Raw genomic sequence first — 16,150 nt, forward strand, 5'->3', positions numbered from 1 at the left:
GTCAGATTAGGCAGGTCAAATGCAGGTGTCTATAAGAAGAGTACAGGGCAATATATCGCCAAACAGAATGCATACATTCTGAGTGTATCAATGGAAAGCCTCATGCAAAGTGTGTATCTTTGTTACTTCAGCTTATACTATACTGCACTGCATATATGATAACTTGCACTGGAACTGAACAGAAAGACGATATAATACGAATGGTTACTTTGGTAAATGTGAAAGAAATACTCTTTATCATAGCAGGGAAGCAGTGGTATGACAGATGCATCGGTCTCGTCTCTCCACCAGGGGGCGACTTAACATAAGACATGAGTGGAGCCTCATCACGCCCCCTCTCCGCCGACACACTGAGCTGGTGACCCAGATAAGCAGGGAGCCGTGGTGCGGAGGGCTTCTGATGCAGCCTAGTGCTGCTGTGCTCACACTGCTGGAGTGACACTGTCTCAGTCACGGTACAGCACATACAATACACTTGACTTGTGTATATGGGAGCCCATGTGAACCCTCAACCCTCTGCCTTCCTCTCATCCTCATTCTCATTCTCATTTACACCCACAACCCCTGGGTATATCAGTAACCATCAAGTGCAAGAAATGTACACGTTTCTGTATGTGTTAGTCATTTGTATGGGTTTAAGTGTACAAGGGTGTTTAGATGGCAACCATCGCTTATAATAATGAAATGTTTTCAGTTCCTAGAGGTGCGGAGATTCACAGACCATCACCTCACAATGCACCGTGACCAATCATAGAAGGGCAGGTCAATTTTCAGGAGACTTTTCCCATCTATTTCAGAAATATGCTGATGTGGCCCTGGACTGAATATGAAAGCAGATCAATGGCCCTGATGGTCAGTGTGGGTCAGGTGCAATGGCATTGGCAGAGATGCTGAGGACAGCATCATCCAGTAACGCATCACTGCACATCACTGATGCACATAAGTTAACTATACATTTCATCATAGCTTACTGTACACAGGCACAGGTAGATAGATAGATAGAGAGACAGACAGAGTGAAAGAGAGAGAGAGAGATTATCATGTGTTACTTATCTAGTGTAGCAATATAAGTTTTGTTTTACCCCCCTTTTATTTATGTCCTTCTATTCCTGTGAATGCTTTGGCAATGCGGTGTCTAACTGGTCTGGCCCATAAAGCACATGTGAATGTGGGTTGGAGTATCTCTCGGTGTCTAACTGGTCTGGCCCATAAAGCACATGTGAATGTGGGTCGGAGTATCTCACATGCTTCATCCTGGGCTCCAGGGCAAACCCTTTGGGACTGGAACGAGCGGCCAGGTGCTTCAGAATGTGCTTGCAGGCCTCCGTCTTCCCAGAACCACTCTCACCACTGAGAGACAGACAGAGAGGGGGGGGGGAGGGAGAGAGGAAGACAGAGAGAAAGAGAGAGAGAGGGGTAGTGAGAGAGAGGAAGAGCGAGAGAGTGAAAGAGGGAAGGGGGGAAGAGGGGAAAAAATAAATTGTACAAGTTACATGAGAGTTTGGCAGAGTTTGTCTGAGCTGGCAGAGTTTTCGTCTGGTTGATGAATAATAGATAACTGGATAACTGGCCTGGAGTGTGAGAGATAAATGAGTGGAGTAAGCGGTCGACAACACGAGAGAGAGACATGAGAGAGATATGAGAGAGATATGAGAGAGAGAGAGAGAGAGAGAGAGAGAGAGAGAGAGAGAGATAGAGATAGAGAGAGATAGGGCTCAATGGCACAGCAAGGCGATAGGGGCCTGATGACTCATCAGACTTACCACAGGCTAAGAACACTACCCAAGAATATTCTCTCTCTCTCTCTCTCTCTCTCTCTCTCTCTCTCTCTCTCTCCCTAACTCTATGTCCTATCCTTTTCTATCTCCCTCCCTCCATCCCCCTCTCCTCTGCGTGAATGAGTAGACCTTTGTCTCCAGCAGAGTTCATCCTTCAGTGGCACTGGCAGAAAATGTCTCTTTGTTTCATCTCCATGACTGACAACTGACAAACACCTTTCTCTGCTTTTTTTTTTTTATCTCGCTTGCATTCTGCGTGTACACCGCCTCCATAATTCATGAGTCAGGTTTGGCATAATTTTACCTGCCAGGGTCATTCCATGCTTGACAACATTAGAGCACAGTGGGTGGAGAAGCCAAACTGACTGGCAGCTTAGACTGGCAGACAGAAGAGAGGAATACAGAGAGAGGACACGTTCATCTTTCTTTTTTTTGATTACATGGACTAATCAATTTGTCAGAAATACTTTGGCAATGAGGCACACTTCCGTCATGCTAATAAAGCTAATTGAATTAAACCGAATTGAGAGCGAGAGAAAGAGCAAAATAGAGAGCGTGAGAGAGAAGGGGAGAGAAAGAGAGAGAGAGGGAGGGAGGTGGGGCTGTTGCTATTGCTGCTCTGAGCTGAAGTCATCTGGGCATGGCCCACATCTGTCAAGCCGTCAGGTCTGCGCTCTCCCTTCTCTCCTCTCTCCTCTCCTCCACACACCAGCTCTCTCACACACACGTCTCTCCGCTGGGGCTCAGTCTGTCATCCACACCCATCTGGCCCCTCCTGCCCAGGGCCACTGCTTTGGGTTAGCCCGCTCGTGTTGTCCCCCTGGTGCATACAGCCCCACCTAATGACATTAAACTTCAAGAGAGTCGCGGTCAGTAAAGTCCAGTTCTGGGACTTAGGGAGTATTACACACTCCCGTAAACAGCTGGACTCATTCAGCTGACGAGTGTGGATAGGGAGCGCGCGTGTGTGTGTGTGTGTGTGTTTCTGTGTGTTTCTGTGTGTGTGTGTGTGTGTGTGTGTATGTGTGTGTGTGTCCGTGTGTGTCCGGTGTGTGTGTGTGTGAGTGTGTGTGTGTGTGTGTGTGTCCGGTGTGTGTGTGTGTGTGAGTGTGTGTATGTGTGTGTAGGGTTGTGTGTTTATATTCTGACCTTGGACATGTATCTTCTTTTGCAGATACAATACTGTTGATCTGCAAAGAATATGCAACCTTCTCATTCAATGTAGCTACACTTTTACCTTCAAAAGGACATCTGACTAACATGGCGTTTAGTGCTTGTGTCAGGGAAGTCTTTGTTTGTGTGTGTGTGTGTGTGTTTGTGTGTTTGTGATTGTGTGTGTGTGTGTGTGTGTGCATGTGTGTGCGTGTGTGTGTGTGTGTGTGTGTGTGTGTGTGCATGTGTCCTCCCTTCACCTGAAGGTGCTGTGCTGGTGATAAATGGCTGAGGCAGAGAGGGCATTAAAGCTGTTGCCAAATCCACTCTGGCTCAGCACATCCGCACCGGAACGCCGGCCGGAACACCGCTGTTCCCACTTAATTGCAATCAGGGAGAAGATGGCCTCGGTCCAGCGGAGGCCATCATCAGGCACCTTCAACACTTCCCTAGACCCATTAATCCATCGGCCAGCGTTAACGGGCCTGTATTCACAGCCTGTACCCCCATCAATCTCTCTGGGTGCGTTTAGGACGACCTGGCCAAACAGGGGTTTATCTGAATAGTGGCCTTTACCAAAACCCACCTGACATTAGTTATAAATGGAGCTTGTGTGAGTAATTAAAACTCCCAAATTGAATCCCATTAACGTGGGGAAATAGATCAATGCAGCTAAGGGTTCTTCCATATGAAAGCCTCTGATTGGCTTCTTACCATGTAGGTCAATGAATTTATATAGGGCAATGGATTTAAGCATTGGTGAGTATAGTAAGCATGCATTCATACTCTCATACTGAAATATGTGCTCAAGTTTGAGTAGGTTTATCTGTGCGGAACTGTGTGCAACTGTGCAGGTGTGTAGATGATGTGCATATGCATCAGGGTGAGAATGTGTCTGAGCATGTTTGTGCGTTATCTGTGCATGTGTGTGCAGGTCTGTGCTAGAGAATGTACTGTATATGTGTAGGTATCTCCTTGTGCGCGTGGATGTGGATGTCTACGTGTAGGTATCTCCTCCTGAGTGTGTGTGTGTGTGGATGTGGATGTTTGCGTGTTTGAAGAGGCTGCAGGCGGGTTTGATTGACGTGCACCTGATGACGAAGCACTGTGGGCGTCGCTCCTGCAGCATCATGTGATAGGCTCTCTCAGCCGAGGAGAAGATGTGGGGCGGGAGAGACGAGCACAGACGACCAGTGGAGCACAGGTACAGCTGACTCACCTGAGAGACAAATACAGAGACAGGGAGATAAGCAGAAAGGTAGTGAAAGTACTTAGGTATTGCAGTTTTTTTCCTGGTTGGCTACAATAATCGGTTGGCAACTATAATCACAAAATAATCTATAGCTTTGCCTCAGTTCTCAAAAGATATGCACTTTTCTCATAGCTGTAAACACTATTCACACATTTTTCAATGTGTATGTTTCACGTTTATTTAGTACACACATGCACTCAACACAATAAACAGAAGGCATCACCATCTGAACTAAATGAGCACACCTTTTTCATAGCGGAAACGCTAACATCGCTAACGCTAAGCCCGAAGTTATTAACACATCAGTGTGAGGGGAAAGACACCAAAGGGGGCCCCACAGGAGGACGAGCACAAAGAGGAAGAGGACGAGGAAAAGAAAGGCCACAATATCAAAAGCAAACAGTTTCAGATGAATTTCGTCATAATCATTCATCATGTGCTCATACATGGGTTGACAATGATGAAACTGGACAATGAGTAAAGCCAAACTTCCAGTGAGCCAGTGAGCCATTACACTGTCATTACTTTGGCAAACAAACAAAACAAGGCAGAAAACTGAATAAATGTTCTGCAAAAACCATAATAACCTTCTTAATCTTATTTCAAGTGTATAATTTCATTTGTCTGTGCATCTTTCCATCTAAATCTTGAGCCTGTTTTGAACAGAGTATCTAAAGGTCTGAAAAACATCACATCCCAATTACAGCAGACACTGTCATTAGTGTTTCAGAGTGACTGAATACAGTGTTGAAGAGTATATTCAAGTCCATTCAGCTGGAAACCTCTTTGTCTGTGAAAATGTACTTGGAACATCCCTTGATAACTGCATTATAAATTACTGTGACCTCTCATAGTAGGCCTTGTGGTTTTTATACAAGGTTTTATTACAAAGCATTAATAGGCAGGGCTTTGTAGTTCCAGCTCGTTCAAATGGCTCTACCCACCAAAATACACAAAACACAGCACATCCCAAGTCCCAATGGATTGAGGCTGATTTGAGGGTAACCAAGGGCAGTATGATGTGTGCACATGTGTGTGTGTGTGTGTGTGTGTGTGTGTGTGTGTTTGTGTGTGTGTGTGTCCGGTGTGTCCGGTGTGTGTATGTGTATGTGGACTCGTGTGTGAGTGTGTGTGTGCGCTTCAACATGCAGCGTAAGCTGAATAAATGCCCAGTTCAGAGGGGAAAATCAGAGGCTAATGCTGAGATCTCATTACCTTCCACTGAGCCACTGCTGAACACTGGCTTACTCTGAGCTAGAGGACACCACAAGGACACAGGGAAGAGAGAGAGAGAGAGAGAGAGAGAGAGAGAGAGAGAGAGAGAGAGAGAGAGAGAGAGAGAGAGGGAGAGAGAGAGGGGAAAGAGAGTGATAGCTGGAGAGAACGACAGAGAGATACAAACAGTCAGACAAAAAAGGGACAAATAAAGGCAGAAGGCAGAGAGACAAATACAGACAGAGAGAGAGAGGCTCAAAGAAAACAGAAAGGAAGAAAGAAAGAGAGATCTCCACAGGACAGTGGAGTGAAAAAGTCACAGCAGTGGTAATAATCCTTCCTTTCTGCCACGGTCAGCTTCTGAATGTAATGGGTAAAAATTAGAGATGAGGCGTTCTTTTATAGACCCAAGCTCATAACTGGATTCAGAAACACACCAGATACCAGGACAAGGCATCTGTACCGCAGTCCTAAGCATAGGCAATGAAGACACCATCCCACTGCAAAGATAAGAGTGCAACCCAATTAGGATCGCCTGTCTCTATGCAGATTAGAGTCAACCGTACCCCTGTCAGAGGACCACTAGCTCAGATCGGCCAAACGGATTACGGTTGGCGGGGGAGGTTTTGCTTGATTACTTGATCTCACATAGAGTATCATTTGGGTTCTTGTGAGCCAAGCTCGTGGAGGATCGCCAAGAGGCTTTTAGAGGTGGGTCTGGCAAGGGGCGTTTTGGATTCATTTGACAGGGCGAAACCAGACGTCTCAAGGTCCCCCAGACGAGGCAACATATGTCCATCTCCCTGTTGCCGCACCACGCCCCAAACAGACCTCCGGTGCAGGGGGGGTTGTGGAGAGGGAAATGATGCCTGAAATCAGGCCTCAAATGTGGGGTGATTCGCTGAGGGAGCCAGCCTGCTGTCCAAGACCCAGCTGGACTTCATGAAGCAACCACACACATACACATACAAGCGCACATGCACACACACACAAGGACACACGCGCACACACACACACACATACACACAGAGACACACAGACACGCTACACACACACTCTGGCATACACACACACACACGAACACACAAATTCATTCTCACTCTCTCTCTCTCCCTCCCTCACTCCTGGATACTTTTTAATGTCCTTCCATGTGTGGCTTTCGACTCCCCCAAACCCTGCGATCTCCATTAGACTGCAGAGATGGACAGATGGTCATCTTGTCACACTTTATTATGGAGCTCTTATCAATGGACAACACATGGCTTTCATATGCTCATGCCCTGGCTGCCATATTTGAGGATTCTGAAGTATGACAGATGTGTGTTTTTTGGACAGGCACTTCGCATGGGGCTGGTGGGATGTGTGTGGTCAGTGTGTGTGTGTGTGTGTGTGTGTGTGTGTGTGTGTGTGTGTGTGTGTGTGTGTGTGTGTGTATGAGAGAGTGTGTGTTTTTTTTTTTTGCGAGGGGGGTGGTGGTGGTTGATCCCTGCAATGCCAAATTTGATCGGCCACTCCACAGAGAAAGGAAGCAGAGAGTCCGAGTATCACTGACAGGAAACCAATGAATTATTAATAGAGAGGTCCAATTCAATTTCCAGCCATATGCACATGCTATTTATAGACAGTGAGTGACTTAACACACCCCCACACACACACACACACACACACACACACACACACACACACACACACACACAAAAACAGGAAAATGTATTTTATTGCTCGGACATTGGACATATACATTAATAAATGCTCCATACTTACAAGCGTTGAATAGATGGGGAGGACCTTGTTGGGGTTGACAAGCAGGAGAATGTGTCCAATGTAAGTCTGCAAAATGCGAAAAAAGAACAGTGAGAATGTCTATTGTGTTGCTTAGACAACACTGTTACACAGTTGAGCCAAAATTGGCAAGGATCTGATGAGAGAAAGAGAAGCAAACATAACCCCTCCATGAGCTTTCTCCTCTCCACTGACCCTGCCAGCCCTTCTGGCCTCCAGACATGGCAGGGGTTCTAAGTGTCCTGAAGGTTGAAGCGCCGGCGCTAACCGCTAATTCTCCCCCCAGGGGGACTGGAGCTTGAGGGACCAGTGAGCTATCGCTAATCTCAATCACCACTTTCCACTCAGAGAGCCCACAGGCGAGATAGCCTGATTGCTAACACCGGCTCTGCTCACAGACTGGTAAAAAGGGCTATGTTAGCGATTACGCCAGTGAAGCCCATTCTCCCGAGAGTTAGCGGTGCACTGGTGATATGGCTAACAAAGAAGCGGCTTTTGTCCATCTGTCTGTTACAGCCTAAGGTGCTAACTGTCCTCCATTACAGCTCCATACTTAGCCAAGGTGAGTTTATCTTTCTGAAGCTACAAGATGACCCTGGAGTTTATAGAGTAGAGGTTAGCCTTTACAACCAATAACAGAACAAAAGTATAAACTGCCCCATCTCAATCATATCCTGGATCGTTTCTGGGCTCAAGCATTTTGGTTCCCCAGTCCTCAACAAAGATCAACAAGAAAAGAGACCCCAGCCATCAAACCCCCCAGGCCTCCATTCTCAAAAGCCAAATGAGAAAATATCCCCATCATCAGTAAGAACCATCATCATCTTCCACCGACAGCCACATCCCCAACCATTTTGCTCGGGGGCGGGTGTTCGCTCGCTCAGTATTGAACCCATGGAACAATGTCCAGCTCCTCATCATGGCGGGGGGCAGCCGGCCAACAAAGCCACTGAAGCCACCACCCTGCTGGGGAACATATGTGCTCCTCTCCACTCTCCACCTATCCTCCCTCCCTCTCCTTCTATCCTCCTCTCCGCTTTCCACCTATCCTCCCTCCCTCTCCCTCTCTATCCTCTCCTTCATCAACCCATATCCCATATCCCTCCCCAAAAGCCTCAAACCAGCAAGCCTTTCTTTCTGCCATCACAAAGCTTCCCTTTCCTCTCTATTCTACAGTGTCCAATAAATTACAATTCACTCCATTCTATTTGGTTCTTTTCTCACTTTCTTTTTCCAATTCTCTTTCTATCTCTCTCTCCATCTTGCTAAGAGCCCTTCAGTAATGGCTTACTTCATTATTTCATTTGAAATGTCTTGTGTGTGCGTGTGTGCGTGTGTGTGTGCGTGCGTGTGCGCGTGTATGTGTGAGTGTGTGTGTGTGTGTGTGTGTGTGTGTGTGTGTGTGTGTGTGTGCGTGTGTATGTGCCAGTGTGTGTGTGTGTGTGTGCGTGCGTGTGTGTGTGTGTGTGTGGGGGGAGTAACCGAGGCCATTATGCATTGGCTCCTGCTGTTTTGGAGCATGGATTGCAGTCTCCCACTCTGAGCAGTGGGCCAGGCAGCACTGGCAGAGACAGAGGAGGGGAGCGGGGGCTAGATACGATGGCAGGGCCAATCAAACGATCCGGCGCCGCCTGTGATGGATTTATTCCTATGATCTCACAGCATATTGATTTGGCCACCAACAGAGGGTTGAGAGGTTTGGTTAAGGGAAGGTGGTCATGACAGGACGTGTGTGAGTCTGAATGTGATGTTTAAAGATACTTTGTGTGCCTTTCTTTCCCTGTTTGTGTGTGTCTGTGTGTGTGTGTGTGTGTGTGTGTGTGTGTGTGTGTGTGTCTGTGTGTGTGTGTGTGTGTGTGTGTCTGTGTGTGTGTGTATGTGTGTGTGTGTGTGTGTGTGTGTGTGTGTGTGTGTGTGTGTGTGTCTGTGTGTGTGTGTGTGTGTGTGTGTGTGTGTGTCTGTGTCCTGTGTGGACCCTTTCATCCCCCCAGTGAGCTGGCACCAGTTTTTGGCCCCAAAAGAGCGAGACCTAAGAGCTGCTATCCAGACACCCGTCACTGGCCCACATACAGACAAGATGCCGGCCGGACTACAGACGCTTGTGTTTGTGTGTAAACAGTGTGTGCAAGTGTGTGTGCGTTTGATGTGTGTGTCTGTTTGCATTTGCCTTTAAGGATAAAGGCAGTTGGCCAAGCATCTAGCCCCTTCAGGGACTATACTTGGGAGGTCCAGGCAGCCACCAACCTACAGCTCCCCTCAAGATGCCAGGGAAGGCGTCCAGCTCCCTGCCTCCCCCTTGGCCTGTGTACAGAGAGGAGGCATGGAGGGGGAGGGGGGTGTACCCAGCAGCCGGAGCCCAGAAGGGGATGGATGTGGGGCAACCCCCTGCAAGGACCAGGCAGAGTAGTGGCAGCGAGGATATGCAGGGATGCTTCAGTGAATGTGAGGCCTCTAGGATCAATCCATCATCATGCTGACTGAGGAAGAGCCCACCCAGCTGGAGTTCCACATCATTCAAGTGTTTGTGTGTGTGTGTGTGTGTGTGTGTGTGTATCTCCCTCTGTTTGAGTGTGTTGCCCGTAACGTGTGTGTGTGTGTGTGTGTGTGTGTGTGTATGTGTGTATGTGTGTATGTGGGTATGTGTGTGTGTGTATCTGTGTATGTGTGTATGTGTGTATGTGTGAGTGTGTGTGTGAGTGTATGTGTGTGTGTGTGGTTGTCTGTGTGCGCGTCAGACACCAAAAGCAGAGAATAAAACCCTGACCCTGACCCTGACTGACTGCATCTCTGAGGGACTTACATAGATCTGGTCGTTTCCAAAGCGCTTCTGCATCTCATAGAGTAGACTGCTGTCTGTCAGCTCACTCAGGGAGGCCAGGTCATCATTAGGTGCCGGGGGCATCAGCTTCACCTAAAACATCAGGACCATAGACATCATATGGTGACTACAATACCCAGAATCCTTTTAGAATCAAGAAATACAAAACCATACAGTTTGCTTATAAATATGACTGCATTCAAATAGCATTGCCTGATTATCACCCAAAAAGAACTCCATGTACCTTGAGTACCAACTGCTCTGTTGGTAGTCAAGCACTACAGTTGTTCTCATAGAGGTAAGTTCTCCACTTCAATATGATTCTATAGAGCCCCGTTTGAGACCTTTGCTGCCAGCTTCACATAAAAAAAGACCAAACAACCATGTATGCTATAGAGATTAATTTAAACTATGACCTTAAGGGATCTCCCGTATGGGTAGAGCCCATTCTTTCAGAATCCTCAATTTCACTTCTCTCACCCCAAACTACTCCCCAGTTAGGGCAAATCAAGACTCATCAACTCAGAGCAGCAGCCATTATCTGGCCCCTGCCTCGTGAGGGTCAAAGTTCACACCCTGGTCAGGTGAGGTGAAGTTCCTGAGCAGCCTCACAGTGATTGATAGTGAACTCTGCCGGCTGGGCTGTGGGGGACCGGTCGCCGTAGCCAGCTCTCATCAATCTCAATGTGGAAGCAACGAGGGGAGGAAGCAACGAGGGGAGCGGGACTGGGTGTTATTGTGCCGTTGTGGCGTTTCTTTTAAGAAAGCTACTATAAATGAAAAGAGTCGGCCCAGTGACCCGAGCACAGAGGGACTGCTGGGGATTGGAGTTCTCTGTAGCTGTGAAGAGGAAATTAGTCGGGTCGGTTTAGATCGCATAGTCCTGGTGTTAGTACCATATTGTCACATCTGTGGCAATTCCCTCCCTACTAAAAGAATAGGTGTGTATTCTGCAGTGAATTGAATTGGCTGGTAAATGCTAGTTTCTGTGTGTATACATGCATGCTTCAGTAGAGAGAGAGAGAGAGAGAAAGAAAGACAGAGAGGGAAACATTTATCTTTATCTTTGTTCTAAATTCATGTGTGTCATGAGTGTATTGGCATTTCAAAAAATGAAAGCTTTGTGAATGAGAGAAAAATACAGAATAAAAATAAAAACAGAAAGAGGGGTCGACAATGCATACAATGTGATACAATATCTAAATGTGTGTGAGTGTGTTTACGTGTAAGTGTGTGTATAGGGTATTTCCTCTGGAGTATTTCTCACCTGCTCCAGTTTGCCGGGGCCGCTGGTGTAGGGTCCGTCCAGGCCGTTGTCCTGTGAGGGATGCCTGCTCAGGGCTCCCGCCACGTCTCTGAACATGCGGTCCTTCTCCAGCAGACTGTCCCGCTTAGAGATGGGCACCGACAGGGGGGTCCTGCACACACCAGCCACACAAACACACAGGTAAGGCCATAGCCATATACAGCTAGCTCTTACTACACACACTTATATCCCATTTAACTCATCTGCAAAATAACAATTTTTCTCAACCATTTTCTAAACCTTTCCCTCATTTTCCCTCATTATGATGTCTGTTTCTCCTTGGCATCCCCACCCTTTTTCAATTGTACACTCATCAGTAATCTACTACAGCACAACTAATATTATCATGTACAGATAGGATTAATACCTAAACTATGGCATTAGCTTGTTTATAATACAGCTCACAAGTAGATGCGGTACAAATAACAAATATGACTCACAGCTTCTTAATGGGTGTGGCCACATCCTGAGCGAGGTCCTCATTGTTCTCATCAGGCATCGGCAAGGCTACCCCAGGGTCCTTATGGCACTGTACCCAGAATTCCTCTGCCCGCAGCAGCATGTCTGCAATGTGGTCCGATGCTGCAACATCTACAGAGGACAAGGGGATACACTGAGTTCATTCTGTACAAAGTATCAGGATATAAAAAGTTCAGTGATGTCGACTTGTTTTCACCCCATCCTTTGTCAGTTCAGTCCTATCCATAATTTACGCATGAGAAAGTCTTTGATTTCTAGATTATGTTTGAATAGGGTTCAGAGTTCTCTGACAGGGGTCTGACATTTGGGTGGTGGTTGTAAAAATGCTAATTATTTCATCGATTAATCTGATTTTGTCATTCATGCCCATATTCAAGACCTGAATGAATTAACGTCTTCCATATGTATAAGGTCAACTGAATATAGGTATATGCGATGCCTTATATGGTTATATGTGATGCCTTATATGGGTATATGTGATGCCTTATATGGGTATGTGTGATGCCTTATATGGGTATATGTGATGCCTTATATGGGTATGTGATGCCTTTTTGCCCTTATACATTTGTCTCTATGTTATCATTATTAAATCTCTTTCACATTACATAAAGGTATACTCTCTAGAGTGTTTCTGATGACTACTTGATCCCCAGTGAGTGCTCCTTTGTCTCGTGGGCAGGGTGGATTATCCGGCGCTAACAGTATCCGATCAATGCTAAAACTTCATAAGATTGCTGAGTCCTGTCGATACCCCTCTCATTAGAGCAGCCTTATACAGACGCTGCACTTAAATGAGCCAGTGAGCTTCACCCATTCTCTCCTCATAAAATGCAGTCAGCACCACACTATTCAAGCTTGCTCAATCTTCCGGCCACTTCTCCAACCCACCCCCGCAGGAGTCAGTGTGGATGCAGCCGTGCTGAAAGGGGAGCTTCAACTGAACAACAGATCGATCCATATGTGCTTAAAAGACAGGGGGAGATACAGAAAATCCTTCACTGTCATTCTGTGTAAGAGAGCACAAGATGGCACAAGCCCCACCCCCCACCCCCACCCCATCACACACAAACACACACACACACACACACACACACACACACACACACACACATACAAGCACATACACACACACACACCCCTCTCTTTCATTTAAGGTGGGAGGCTCCTCAGTGAAAGGGAAGGAATTGGTTTGGGCTTGGTGTGGCGTCCCAGACACCCTTGAGGTAAGCCCTGGCATTAGAATGAGCTATTGATTACCGCTGGACAGGGGGAGATAGGGAGAGAGGAGGAGAGGGGAAGGGAGTGGGGAAGGAGGAAACCGTGTCAAAATGGATGTTAACACACAGGGGCTACGTGGTTTGTATGGACTTCACACACACACGCACAAACACACACACACACACACACACACACACACACACACACACACACACACGGCAAGGGCAGGACATCACGCCACTTTCCCTCTGCACTGAGAGAGCCCCTCTTCTGTGATTTGCCCTGTATTCTCATCTCATCATCCTGTCCACCATGATCTGGTGTCTCTCTGATCTGATGGATGACTCCCATACCTCTCTACTTCATCATTAACACTGCCTGTCAATGTTCTTTCTAGGTGTATGCCCTACCTGTGAATATGTTATATCCTGTCGTCTCTAAAATGTTTAAGTAGACAGTTTCCGATGAAAGTGTGTTGTTTTTGTGTGTTTCTTTCTTAAGAGTGGTTGCCACAATATGTCGGTAGCCTTGGGGCTGTGTTTCTAACTTTCAGGCTGCTCCGGTCTGCTGATGTTAGCATGCATCAGGCACCTCACACTGAGAGAAGCCTCCGGAATGAGCACTAAAGAACCTGTTGTGTTTACACACACAGCATCTGCACTGAGCCCCAAGCGTGAGGAGTGACTTCTACAGCGAAGAAAGGGAGAGAGGATCAGACAACAGTGGACTCCTCTGACAAGATCTGCCTCAGTTCCACAGCAAACCAAGGCCATGCCCATGTCTGAATCCATAGCATCTGAAGCAGCAGGAGTTAAGGAGCCCGGGTGTCAAAGAGAATAAGGTCTCTTCTTCGTGATCGGCCCTACGATAAATGCTGCTTTTACCAGGGGCAAATTGCAGTCAATTACTCAAACCGAGTCTATATTCCAAACGATCCATAATAAAACTGGCCTTCCAGCTAAACTCAGACCAGGAACATTGAGTGAGACATTACCACACAATTAAAAACTCCTAGCAGAATGAAGAAGCCATGTTCTAGCCGCAAGCATTTATCGGAGAAAATGTCCTTGGTATGGACGTGCTAGTTTTTTTTTCTTCTTCTCTTCCATGCAGTTCATTTGATGTTAAGCAGCGTGTAGAGATTTGTCACTACAGTGATATTAGGAATACAGAGATGAGATGGAGAGAGAGAAGCAATTAAATGGCATAAATACGTTAATGACTTCGTGCTGCCATTTAAAGAGGGAGTAAGCGAACTGAGGTTTTGCTGTCAGAGTCTGCACACACATGCTTCAAGTGCATGCTTGAACTGACATCAATGTGTAGCATCACAGGAATGTTCAGCGTGGAGCTCAACCGTGTCAGTTTAACAGGAAAAAGGTCTTTAAATAGCCTAGAGACATCTCTCTGTGCGCTGTAATAACCCCTAATCTCAAATCAGTTCTACTTTTCCATTTCCGAGTGTTGAAGGTGACATGAGAAATGGTGATTCACAGGTCCTGGATCAGTGGAGTGTGAATGCTTCAGCTACCCCGTGCACATTGCACATGTTAAAGCCACTGGCGGTACTGGTGACACACAATTACATGGGTGCATTTCAGCTGATAACACGCTGTGGCGGATGTTGATTGCTGGTTGTGGTGATGGATACACGTGCTAGTATCAAAGTAAGCTGTGTGTGTGTGTGTGTGTGTGTGTGTGTGTGTGTGTGTCTGTAATTTTCTTACCTGAGGGTTTATCTTGGCTGCAGTTCAGAAGAGTGGGGTCGGCTTTGTATTTTAACAGCTGGCTCACAATGCGCATCTGCAAAACAAACACACACCCACAGGCACACCAGACGCACACGCGCACACACACACACACACACACACACACACACACACACACACACACACACACACACACACACACACACACACACACACACACACACACACGCACACACACACGCACACAAAGCACCCACCGTTACAACATGTAGAAAATCAAAGGGAATGGAGGAAAATCTAGGTCATCCTGGCGTATCATCTGAAATAAACAGGCAGCAGATCCTATGGAGTTGCACTGCCAATAATGGTTCCAAACCCAGTCCACTGGTCGGAGCACATCAGCACTACTCCGATGCATTCTACTGTCTCTTGGCCTTAAAGGATGACGTTAATACAAATATACGTTGCACATATGTTAAGTTCCCTTTAAGTGTCGCCACCTATATACCCTAATCTCTAACCATAACTACTAGGCACCATAACCAGTCATAACCATATGCTTAAGCAAAAAGATATTCTTAGCATATTATAGTTAGCTACATTATACTAATGAATAAAGTAGGTACATAGTATGCAGTCACTTAAAAAAATGAAAATGTGTTTATGTCAGAGGTATATAGACCTGCCTATTAATGCCATTAGGTTTTTGGGTCTGTTTGCATTTGTGTAAGTGTGTCTGTGTGTCTGTGATAGTGCTGAGAGAAAAGGAGAGAGAGAGAGAGAAAGAGAAAGAGAGAGGGAATTTCTCCTCTTTCTGACAATTCCTCCTCTTGAATCATTAGCATTTTCTCATTAGCAGAGGGGGAGGTCTTAGGCGGATGTGAATATGTACAGGTGTGAGTGTGTGTGTGTGTGTGTGTGTGTGTGTGTGTGTGTGTGTGTGTGTGTGTATGTGTGTGTGTGTAACCATAGGTGTAGCTGTGTTCTCTCATAATCAGCACCCCCTGCACACACACAAAATGTGTGAACATTCTGAATAGATTACTCATACCTCGTTCCACCAAAGAGACACACACACACACAGACAAAGCCACACTCAGCTTCAAACAGCAACATTCCTTTGTACATTGCATCATGCAACTGTAAATTGTATATTATGGAGGAAGAGAAAGTATAATGAAGAGAGGGAGAGAGAGGCAGAGAGAGGGAGAGAGAGGGAGAGAGAGGGAGAGCGGGGGAGTGTGAGGGGAAATAAAATGACCTTACTCTATCACTGTCACCTCAATGAAATAACTGGCTACTGCTCATAACCATTACACACACACACACACACACACACACACACACACGCTAAGGGCATCAGGATGAGGTGTGTGTGTGTGTGTGTGTGTGTATGTGTGTGAGCACCGCACTGAAGAGAATGAGTCAGCAGCTTTGTGC

The 16,150-nt window shown here is 46.6% G+C and overlaps 1 protein-coding gene across 1 annotated transcript in view; it reads right to left on the minus strand.

The window, feature by feature from the left end:
• The window catches only part of myo16 (myosin XVI), a gene marked incomplete at both ends in the record, with an annotated part of 114,703 nt that overhangs the window by 50,925 nt on the left and 47,628 nt on the right, over window positions 1-16,150 (minus strand). The window contains 7 exons of the mRNA XM_080839157.1: window positions 1,245-1,350; window positions 4,022-4,149; window positions 7,162-7,227; window positions 9,980-10,090; window positions 11,265-11,415; window positions 11,744-11,894; window positions 14,729-14,804. Coding sequence (XP_080695283.1) covers window positions 1,245-1,350; window positions 4,022-4,149; window positions 7,162-7,227; window positions 9,980-10,090; window positions 11,265-11,415; window positions 11,744-11,894; window positions 14,729-14,804 — 789 coding nt within the window. The remainder of the gene's footprint in view (window positions 1-1,244; window positions 1,351-4,021; window positions 4,150-7,161; window positions 7,228-9,979; window positions 10,091-11,264; window positions 11,416-11,743; window positions 11,895-14,728; window positions 14,805-16,150) is intronic.

Source organism: Sprattus sprattus (genome assembly GCF_963457725.1).
Source record: "Sprattus sprattus genome assembly, chromosome: 5".
NCBI classification, from domain to species: Eukaryota; Metazoa; Chordata; class Actinopteri; order Clupeiformes; family Clupeidae; genus Sprattus; species Sprattus sprattus.